This window comes from Salvia miltiorrhiza, chromosome 6 (genome assembly GCF_028751815.1).
Source record: "Salvia miltiorrhiza cultivar Shanhuang (shh) chromosome 6, IMPLAD_Smil_shh, whole genome shotgun sequence".
Lineage (NCBI taxonomy): Eukaryota > Viridiplantae > Streptophyta > Magnoliopsida > Lamiales > Lamiaceae > Salvia > Salvia miltiorrhiza.
Genome location: NC_080392.1, coordinates 43,973,616 through 43,984,605, shown reverse-complemented (window position 1 = coordinate 43,984,605; position 10,990 = coordinate 43,973,616). Strand labels below are relative to the sequence as shown.

General features: G+C 34.8%; 1 protein-coding gene and 1 non-coding gene across 3 annotated transcripts; both read left to right on the top strand.

Annotated features, from left to right (window-relative positions):
- The first annotated feature begins 5,048 nt into the window (after positions 1-5,048).
- LOC130989838 (probable vacuolar amino acid transporter YPQ3) lies at positions 5,049-8,246 on the top strand. 2 transcript variants are annotated; one of them, XM_057913967.1, is made up of 12 exons: positions 5,049-5,601; positions 5,682-5,724; positions 5,873-5,899; positions 5,989-6,087; positions 6,587-6,696; positions 6,809-6,986; positions 7,169-7,285; positions 7,363-7,455; positions 7,551-7,571; positions 7,663-7,721; positions 7,802-7,892; positions 8,001-8,246. In XM_057913967.1, the coding sequence occupies exons 1-12, from the start codon at positions 5,360-5,362 to the stop codon at positions 8,082-8,084; spliced, it is 1,164 nt and encodes a 387-aa protein (XP_057769950.1). In that variant the 5' UTR covers positions 5,049-5,359; the 3' UTR covers positions 8,085-8,246. The 2 variants fall into 2 exon arrangements, with proteins under 2 accessions (XP_057769950.1, XP_057769949.1); XM_057913966.1 differs by having other exon boundaries at positions 5,058-5,601; positions 7,802-8,246.
- Positions 8,247-8,398: 152 nt separating this feature from the next.
- Positions 8,399-8,501, top strand: LOC130991091 (U6 spliceosomal RNA). The gene has a single exon (XR_009091054.1). It is a non-coding gene; the product is annotated as a U6 spliceosomal RNA (small nuclear RNA).
- The last annotated feature ends 2,489 nt before the right edge of the window (positions 8,502-10,990 follow it).

Genomic DNA, 10,990 nt, shown 5'->3' with positions numbered 1-10,990 from the left:
TTCATCGGAAATAGATGCCGGCTCCGGCGATGTTGCCGGATGACGGTCCGTCGGTGATCCGTCGGTATTTACCGACGGAAAATAGTCCGTCGGTGATATCCGTCGGTGTTCGACCAGTTTTCTTGTAGTGATATATCTTTTTCTGATAAAAAAAAATCATGAATTAGAATAAAAATGAAATAAAAAGACCTGCTCTATTTTTTTTTTAATTATGTCTGAAAAAAATTATTCAGTACACAAAATATGAGTGTAAAAAGGATTAAAATATATATTTTCTACCATTTTATGATGAACTGCACCCTTAGTTGAATCAGTTTTTGTTGGAGCACTATCATTTTTGAAAAAAATAAAATGGATGTTAGACTTAGATACATTGATCAATAACATTTGTTTTCAATGTGTCATTGCAACGTATAATTATTTTAACTAGTCGAAGATGCGATTATGGTTTAGTCACTCGTGAAACTGAATGAACATGACTGTTTAACCACTCTAATACGAAGAATGCGTTTATTTTGATGAATAAATTTATCATCGAAAAGTGAGGGATAATAAAAATTTACGAGTTAATGAATTTTAAATCATAAGTAAATGTTTTAAACACACACACCTCAATTTGATAAATATATGTATTTAGGTATATACATATTTATTTTCAATTATATGTATAATTATGGCGGCAATGCGAATTTTTGTTTTTTCGACAAAGTATATATATTTTTTAATTTATGAAAATTTTTATTTTACCCTGCGTGTATTTTGCTTTGAAAGACCTCTGCCACATGTCGCGTGCTTAGTGCACCTCGTAAACAAAATGTGTGGTTCAGATTTAGACCTATATTACTATGAAGAAAGTGGATACTACTTCATCTCACCATATATCCAAATTACTACTTAATTTAAAATGGATATCTAAGGGTACATTGTAATTTAAAATTATTGTAATTTTATCTATTCTTAATAATTAATTAGTCTTCTTATAATATTTTAAGAATTTCAGGAATATGAATAAATGCCCTATTTTCATTTCGTCAAATTTTATGAAAATATTCTTAAAAGATCGTTTTCACGTTAAATTGTTTAAAAAAACATATCGATTCAATAGATTACTTTAATTAAAATAAATTCTAACAACTATTGTGACATGATAAATAATGATATCATTCACATTTATATACTATAATTTAATATTAAGAAGATAATACATAAACAAGAACATACATAAAGATTGATTTCAGTGTAGTGCAAGTGCTGTAATGTAGTGTTGGAAGAAAATTGATTTGAGTGTTAATTTTTCATTTTTTATAAAGATTGAAATTCGTGTCTTATCATAAACAAGAACATACATAAAGCGGGGACGTTCGTGCCAAAATAATTCATTCCAATTTTAGAGCTTGAATTTGGCTGCTTTCACGGCCATATACACTTCAACAATTCGTTTAGTTTTATTAATAATGCGTTTCATTTCTCATCTGAATTTGGACGTTATATTCAGCCCAGTTCATCAGTACGGCAAGCTACGGTTAGGCCTACAATTTTGTGTTTTCTAATTTTCACGGTTAAAATTATTCCCTTTTCATAAAATGTATATATAAAAAAGGGTTAATTGCATCAAAATATCTGACCTTATTTCAAAATTTAGTTTTTTGACAAATTTTTTAATTGTAGTAAAAATTTAAACGAGCTTTCAATTGATAGCAATGTCCGTCCGAAGTAATTTTTCGGCCAAACTAAATCTGTGTTGGCATCAGAAATGTCAAATCACACTCCCTCCCCCTCCCATGTCACCTCTCTCTCTCTCTCTCTCTCTCTCTCTCTCTCTCTCTCTCTCTTCCCCCATCCCCCCTCCAACCCGGCGCCACCACGTCTTCTCCAGCCGGCGAACCCTCCACAGCAACGGCCGCCGCCCCCAAATTCCCAACACCTTGCCGCGGACTTCCTCCCTCCACAGCCTAGATATCCAACAACCCGCCGCCCCCAAATCAGAAATTGAAGAATGAAGAAAAACTTCCAATTCTAGAAAAAACTTCAAAAAACGCTCCTAAATCAAGGAAAATCAGGGATTTCAGGGGTGGTCTCAGAGATATTATCATCATCGACCTTTTCCCGACGAGGATTTCAAGGAAAATCGAGGTTTCAGGGGTGGTTCGCGGCGAGTAGGGTTTTTCTCGTCGTCGCCTCCCCCACCGCTCAAATACATCATGGCAGCGGAGGGGTGGCGTGGGAGAATGCTACCGCCGCTCGGAGGAGCCGAAATAGGGAACGACGCTTGGTTAGGGTTTGCAGAGGGGTGGCCGCGCCCCAAATACCCTTCAACCCCGTCGCGACAGTCCTAGGAAGTCTGCGACAACCGCCCGCGTTGGAGGAGGGTTCGCCGGCCAGAGAAGATGCGGCAGCGCTGGGGTGGAGGAGGGGGAGGGTTCTGCGCAGGGGGAAGATGATCGATGTTTTCTGAGGAAAGAGAGAGAGAGAGCCGACGGGGAGAGGGGAGGGGGGGGGAATGTGGGAAGAGAGAGAGAGAGAGAGATAAAGGGTGACGTGGGAGGAGGAGGGGGTGTGATTTGGCATTTTTAAATTTGAGTTGGCATTTCGGCTGCCAACTCAGATTTAATTTGGCCGGAAAATTACTCCGGACAGACATTGCTATCAATTGAAAGCTCGTTTAAATTTTTGCTACAATTAAAAAATTTGTCAAAAAATCAAATTTTGAAATAAGGTCAGGTATTTTGATGCAATTAACCCTATAAAAAAATACTCGCTTCTATAAAGATATAAGAAATACTTATATTTAAGATGAATTGACAAATACTTTGGGTGTGATCGATTTTAATTATATCTTTATGTTCTTCCTACACATTCCCAGAGTAAAATACATATATTTTCCTATTTTTTATCTTTTTCACATATTTTTTTAATTGATTTTTTTTTTTCCGGACGGGAAGAAAAATATTTTCGGGCAATCCCTTTTCCTACTTTAGCACTCCAATTTATGATAATATTATCACAAATTATAGGTGTAATAATATTTTTTTCATATTGTATACTTTTATGATCTTTAATTTTACTCTCAAATACATATCTCTACCTTCATTTTCTCTCTCTCTCTCTATAATATTTTCATATATTTTTTGACCAAAGAGAACATAAAATAAAATGAAGTTTTATTATATTAGTCCTAGTGTAACTTAATTTCAGTTAGCTAGTGATTTATTTTCTCTAAGTGCGAGGTCCTCAAATATAAGTGTGTTATCGCGGAATTGGATATATAAACTAACCTTGAAGTATTGTTATTTACTACTTTAATACTCTATTTAATACTATTGCATTATTAATTGTATTAGTAATATTTATTATGAATATTTATGTATATATATATACACATATTTTGAAGGAATTTATATATATATATATATATATATATAGGGAGAGGTTCAAGAAAGAACCATAAATAAAAGAAGACCGGAGAACCATTTTCAGCCATTCGATCATCAAGATCTACGGTGGATGCATCATCTTGTTGGATGAATGCAGATCCTGGGTTCGAATCCTGAAGGGAGCATTTTTTTTTAAATTTTTTTAGTGCATTAATTTTAACAGCGAATGCATTAATTTTTACAGTAGATGCATTAGATTTGATGGTTCTCCCGTTCTCACAAATAATGTAGTTCTCTCTAGAACCACACCCTATATATATATATATATATATATATATATATGACATTTTCACTTTACACAAAAAAAAAACACTAGTATAAAGTAGGATTGTCATAATCAATTTGGATATTTTTTACTCCCTCTATCCATCGCATAACTTCCTATCTTTTTTTTTTAATCGTCCCTCGAATAATTTTCTACTCCTTAGTAATATTTAAAGTATTTATTTTGACACTATTCCACCATTAATAATTGAGTAGTGTTATTTGGACAAAATTTATCCGGACAAAATTGGTTAAATACTTTGAAAAATTAATTTATTTAAAAAATTGGGTTCAAATTTAAAATTTAAAGAAAATTAGTTACTTTTATTGTTTTATCCACATTGTAGTTTTTTAATAATTTTTAACTATTAGTATTATTTTTTGTAGTTTTTGTACGTTAAAATTAATAAAAATTTAAAAAGTTTTTAAAATTTCAAAAATAACTACATTTAAAAAAAACAATGAAACTAAACAAATTCTTTTTTATTTTGAACCAAAAAATTTTAGTAAATTTATTTTTTAAAATATTTAACCATATTCTGTCCGTACAAATTTTGTCCAATTGTTAATAATTTTCTTACTTTTCACATTTTCGCTATTTTCAAGACTAATTATAATATACTACATTGTCACATTTTTCAATACTAATTATAATAATTTTTTTCACCATTTTCAGTACACTCAAAAACTTTATCTTAAAATCCGTGTCATTCTATTCCCTCTTAAGAAGTTATTTAGAAGTTAGTGGAAGTATACATTATTATAAAAAGGAGTGATACTAAACAGTCATATTGTGGGCACTCACAGATTACTTAAATAGAAAAAATTATATTTAATTTATTTTTTAAAATAAAAATAAAATTTAGTTATTTTATTGTATTATGTACATTGTAGTTATTTTTTTACAATTTGTTTATAAATTTTTTATTTTTATTAAAAAATAAATTAAAAAAAGTACGTACGATAAAATAACAAAATTTTACTTTTATTTAAAAGAATAAATTAAGATTTTTCCTATTAAATTTAGTTTGTGTGTTACCACAACGTTCCTGTATAGATTAATTGTTATCAAAATAAATAGTTTACACATTTACATTATGAAAAGTGAGAGTAGAATAGTAAATTTTCAAACATTTTCTTCTGATTTAGCACAAATATATAGCAACATAGAAGTGCGTGCAGACGTAGCAGACAAAACACATTCAAGAATCTACACACATGCAGATTCAGTTTTTACCACAGTAACTCTTTACTCTTTCTAGATTTTGGTGTAAAATCATAGTTTTAACCCCATTCACTGCTCCTCTCCTTTCTTCTCTACGTGTCTTAATGCAGCAGCACATTCGTCTCGAATATCCCATTTATTTATCACTCTCTCTCTTTGCAGAAACGGAGATCTCTTCTCAGAAATAAAATAAATTATTTTCCCATTTTTCATTACGTAAGTTGGCAGCTGCCATTTTATCACGCAACTTGGCATTAACAATATTTGATTTTCCAGTGTTTCTTTCTCGTTTTGATTTTCGCAGTATTTTCATGGTAGAAATTAATTAAAATCTGTAGCCAGATATAACCTTTCCACCTTCTTCTTCTTGTCGCAACGCACCACTCTCCAATTGAATAAACTAACAGTTTTCACAGAGACAGAGAGGGAGAGAGAGATGAAAATTGCAGCGCAGAGTGCGGCGTCGTATTGCGTGGAGGAGAAGAAGGCATGCATCGGTTGGGCGGAGACGTATTTCAAAGACTGCCTCTGCAACGCCGGCGATGAGATTTCCTTCGCCTTCGGACTCTTCAGCCTCCTCTTCTGGGGAGTTGCTGAGATCCCTCAAATCATCACCAATTTCAGAACCAAATCCGGCCATGGAATCTCCATCTTCTTCCTCCTCACTTGGATCCTCGGGTCTCTCTCTCTCCCTAACCTCACCATTACTACACACACACACACGCATTTCTTCTAATCATTTCCTCTTCAATTTGCAGCGACATATTTAATTTAATGGGATGCCTTCTCGAACCTGCGACGGTGAGCCCTTCCTAATTACTCTTTCAGCTTCTTCTGCTAATCAAAATGTAGTTTTGGATTCCGCAACCTAGGTTTAACAATTCCTGCTATCTCGATTCAATTGCTTGATTGATTTCTGGTTTCTCATTTCCTGTTTTGGGTGGTGCAGTTACCAACCCAGTTCTACACAGCGGTGGTAAGTCCAGAATTCCGTTATAACGGCGTCTATTTATTTTAATTCATTAAAATTTTTAAATTTTAATTTTCAATATTATTGTTTCTCAGCTCTACACTGTGACCACGGTGGTTTTAGTTATTCAGAGCTTTTACTACGATTATTACCGAAGGTGGCGAAACGTTCAACCTAAAGAATCAGATCAAGAGGTTTTATCTTTCGCATTCATTCATTTGATTTTATCTTTTCTACGTTAAGGCTGCGTTTACTTCGATGGAAAATGAGAGAAAATGTATATTTTCACTCATTTTCTACCATTTTCACGTGTTTACTATGATGGAAAGTTTTCTTCGGACAAGGTGGAATGAAATATTTTCTCGGCAGCTCTTTTCACTCATTTTCTCTCCAATATATTTACTACTCCCTCCGTCCCAGCTTTTTGTATCCACTTTTAGTTGTAAATACAACTAAAAGTGAATACAAAAAGGTGGGACGGAGGGAGTATGATGGAAAATTTTCTTCGAGCAGACTGTAATGAAATATTTTCTCGGGTGGTAGGGGCGTGAAAATATTTTCATGATAAAAAAAGGAGACAAAGATAATATTTTCTCATCTTTTCTTATTCATAATTTTCCAACGAAAATTTTACAACCAAAGTAAACGCACCCAGTAATCAATCAAGTGTGTGAAAATGGTGGTGTTTTTCAGGTTGATGAAGACCTGAAGAAGCCTCTAAGAGCAACACCACAAACTGATTCCTCCATTCCAATACCCTCCACTCGATCTGCAACGCCTCGTAGAGAAGCCTATTACTACACGTGATTATTCACTATATAACTTATGCCAATGATCATCATATTCATAATCCATGTATATAATCACTTATATTTCATAATTTGACAATGGATCAATTGTTGGAATATTGTGCAGCTCTGCAAGATCAATGGCTGCGAGCACGACTCCGCCTATTCGTATGCGCTCTTATCTTTGGCCCATCAAGAGTGGTCCTTCTGCTGTGGGAATCGACAACGACTCTTCATCAGACGACGAAGCTCCACCCATTCCACCGCGGAATGCTGTCAGCAGGCCTAAACCAATTCCAAGATCTGTGAGTCTCACACAAATTTTACTTCATCTATACCAATATGTCATGTGTTTGGATTCTTGTTGCCACTTGCTTCGCTTTTCTTCAACTTGTTGGAACAGTGTTAATAAATTTGTGAGAAAACAGAATTTTGTTGCAACTTGTGATATCACTCTGTTATAGATATCGCTTTTTTTTTCTCTCAGGCAGGATATGGAGCGTTTTTGGCTACATCGATGAATATGCCTCGAGAATCAAAGGCGTTGGTGCAAGTGTATCTTGGATTGAGTGGGAGGAAACTACTGCAAGTGGGATTGAATGAAGTTAGTTATGAACCAAATCAAATTAATAACAACATTTTACATTTGTAGCTTCAAGTTAGGCCTTATTTTCGTGACAGGAAAACGGAGCAGAGAGCGCGTTAGGTCAGTGGTTAGGATGGATGATGGCTGCCATTTACATGGGTGGAAGGCTACCTCAAATATGGTTAAATGTAAGCAACAAATTATAATGTTTCACTTTTCAACACAAAATCCCTTATCTCATATTTGATGATGTGTTTGCTTTGCAATGAATACGATATCACAGATTAAACGAGGAAGCGTTGAGGTAATTCTCTCTTGCACCCATTATCAACACATCAAATTTAGTGAAGAATTTGGATTATTGCAATAAGTTTATATCTTGCAAAATTGTGCAGGGATTGAATCCTCTCATGTTTATCTTTGCACTTGCTGCTAATGCTACTTATGTAGCCAGGTACACTACATTAATCTCTCCAAAATCATCGTATATCGCGGATTAACTAAAAATAATAAAGCCCTTTCAAATTGATGCAGCATTCTTGTGAGATCAACTGCCTGGGACAAAATTACAGCCAACTTGCCCTGGCTGCTGGATGCCGCGGTCTGCGTGCTGCTCGACTTATTCGTATCCTTCCGAGATGTCGAAATTTTACGAGTTTATGATAAGCTTTTAATTGAGATATTAAGATCATGTGTTCAAATCTCATTAAAGAACCTTAACTTGTTTGAGCAGATAATATTACAGTATGTTTACTACAGATATTATAGGAAGGAAAGGCGCTGCAGCGGAGAAGAATACGTTGAAGCCAGAAAATGAGACAATGTATTTGTTGTTATGATAAATAAAGCCTCTCATCTTATGATTTTTTTTTTTTTAACCTTTTTATTTATGTATTTTTCCGACTGATTTTTATTCGTTACACTTAGTAGATCAATTTTGGAAATATTGCTTTTTCTTCGAAAAAGTTTGTAAAATTTACATGATGATGTCTTAATGCTAGGCAACAGTTTCTAGCCCAACACAAGGCCCAAATTTTTGTATGCGTAGCCTATTAAATTTAACTCTGTCCCACATCGAAAACTGACCATCTTTGAACTAATTTATATACCGAAATGCATGCATAAGTCGTTGTCCCTTCGGGGACATCCGATAAAATTGGAACGATACAGAGAAGATTAGCATGGCCCCTGCGCAAGGATGACACGCATAAATCGAGAAATGGTCCAAATTTTTTTTTTTTTACAATTTTTTTCTTTTCGAACTTTGGATATTTCTTTTAATCCATAATTCTTTCTACTAAAATAGACATCTTTATTGGCTTTTCATTCTAAACTGTAGTACTGGTTGGATTCAGAAATTAATTAAATTCTATTTTTATTAAACTTAACGTACATAAAAACATCTAACCTATGTGTTAATCAACTAAATCTTAAAACTATATTTGGAGCATCAGAAAAATTTGAAAATCCTCAAATAAATATAGCATAGTTCAACAAGTATAGAACATTCAAATAGAAAGCAAAAGTGTTTGAAAATTCAAAGATCATCAAACATATATCAAAGCTGTTTAAATCAACATCAGAAGTGTTTCTGTCAATTGTAGATTCTTTTCCCTTCTCCAGTGTTTGAAAATGGTTTAAGTTTTTTAGTGAAAAAATACTCTTAACTATTAACTGCTCACATAAAGTATATTTTATAAATCATGCCCATTAAAACTCATGTTTCAGTACAATAACATGTAAATCATACAAGATCGGTAAACAACTCTCGAAAAATCAAGTGTGAGGGGCTCAAATTTATAAGTATAGTGGGATTTAAATTTGAGATATTTGACTTTAGGAATACCCACTTTACCACTAGACAACAAATTCTTGCAAAATATTGTGAAGTATTTCATGCATCTCTTTAAGTAAGTCATGTCACATATAAAAATTGATGACATATTTTACTAATATTTCAAAATAATATATAGAGCTGGGTGAAGCTCTGGTAATCTCTAGGGAATTTTATAGGTGAAAAGCAGCGGACGTGGAAGAACCACTTCCATGTAACTAATTAATTATTATTATTATTATTATTATTTGAGATCTTGATGGATAAAAAACGTATGATGTTATAAGTTATAACTACTGATTTTAAAGGGAAACTGGGCCTTCGCAATAACTTCAAGAAATCGGCCCACTATAAACATATAATATAAGGCCCAATAGTTAAATTATTGGCCCAACATATGTTCTTTTTTTTTAAAAAAAGAAGGGAAATACGACTAAGTTTAATTTTTGGGCTAATAGCCGCTAAATCCTATAACTATTTTCGTTTTCGCGTTTTGCATCGATTTCAGAAATTTTGCCTCAATATATCACGACTAATCCTCCAGTCGAGATTTGCATCCCGCGAAATTTTCCGGCAACATAACTTAATCTACGTAGCATTTTATTTGTTGACAAGGGTGATTATCATCTACATGGAAATTACCTGTTAATATTTTTTAGATGACGTGTAGTGAAACTACGTCGTTTTCAAGTTCCGCCCGCCTCTCTCTCAAGCTCCGCCGACGAAGTTGCTGCCCGCCAGCCGGAAGGCCGCCGCCCTCGTTCCCCTCTCACAGACCCTCATCCGCGGACATATCCGTCTCACCATTCCCCAATCCAACCCTACTTCACCGTGCGCCGCTTCCACCTCTCTCTCAAGCTCCACTGGCGAAGTCGGTGCTCGCCGGCCGGAACCCTAATTCAGCATATCACATCTATCTCTTTGTTCTTCTCCCTTCGATCTGGGTTGACATCGCCCCACGCAGCACCGTCTTCTTTCTCGGCGACGGCGGAGACGCTGCTTCCTCCCTCTACTCTCAAAACTCCCATCCGCGGACATATCCGCCTCACCATTCCCCAATCCAACCCCACTTCATTGTGCGCCGCCGCCACCTCTCTCTCAAGCTCCGCCCACCTCTCTCTCAAGCTCCGCTGGCGAAGTCGCTGCTTGCCGGCCGGAATCCTAATTCAGCAGATCTCATCTATCTCTCTGTTCTCCTCCCTCCGATCTGGGTTGACGCCGCCCCACGCAGCACCATATCATTCCCCAGCCACGACGGAGACGCCGTTTCCTCCCTCTCATCTATCTTGTTGTTCCCCATTCCAACCCCAGAATCCTAATTCAACAAAACGACATCGTTTTGTGACTGATAATTTCAAAGAAACGTAAGGCAAAACGACGTCATTTTGCCTATCGGAATTCTATGCCACGTAGATTAGTCCGGCTGCCAAGTCATCTTCAGTTTTGTCGGACAACTTCACATGATGCAAATCGCGACTCCTTAATTAGTTGTGATATACTGAGGCAGAATTTCTGAGAACGATGGAAAATGCGAAAACAAAAATAGTTATAGGATTTAGCGGCTATTAACCCTTAATTTTTTGTATAGTACATTTAAGTGTTTTATTTATACATTCTTTATATATGATACTCTATTGTAACTTATATGCAAATTTTGTATATATTTACGTCAAAATATACGTGAATTAGTATTTATAATATGCGTAATTATATGCTATGGCAATTGTATATATACATATATAATATTCCCTTCGTCTCATTAGGCTTGTCCCATTTTTTTAGGCACGATTATTAAGAAGAATTAAATTAGTGTTGTAAAAGTGTGTAAAGGTGTGGAGCCATATTATTTATAGTGCAAAATTATTACAAAAAATAGAAACAAAATAATA

What these genes read in the sequence shown, in the direction of transcription:
- LOC130989838 (XM_057913966.1), top strand. Translation starts at nt 5,360, where the DNA reads ATGAAAATTGCAGCGCAGAGTGCGGCGTCGTATTGCGTGGAGGAGAAG. An exon ending in AGAGAAGCCTATTACTACAC is followed by an intron (nt 6,697 to 6,808) that starts GTGATTATTCAC and finishes AATATTGTGCAG; the next exon opens with CTCTGCAAGATCAATGGCTG. An exon ending in TACCTCAAATATGGTTAAAT is followed by an intron (nt 7,456 to 7,550) that starts GTAAGCAACAAA and finishes ACGATATCACAG; the next exon opens with ATTAAACGAGGAAGCGTTGA.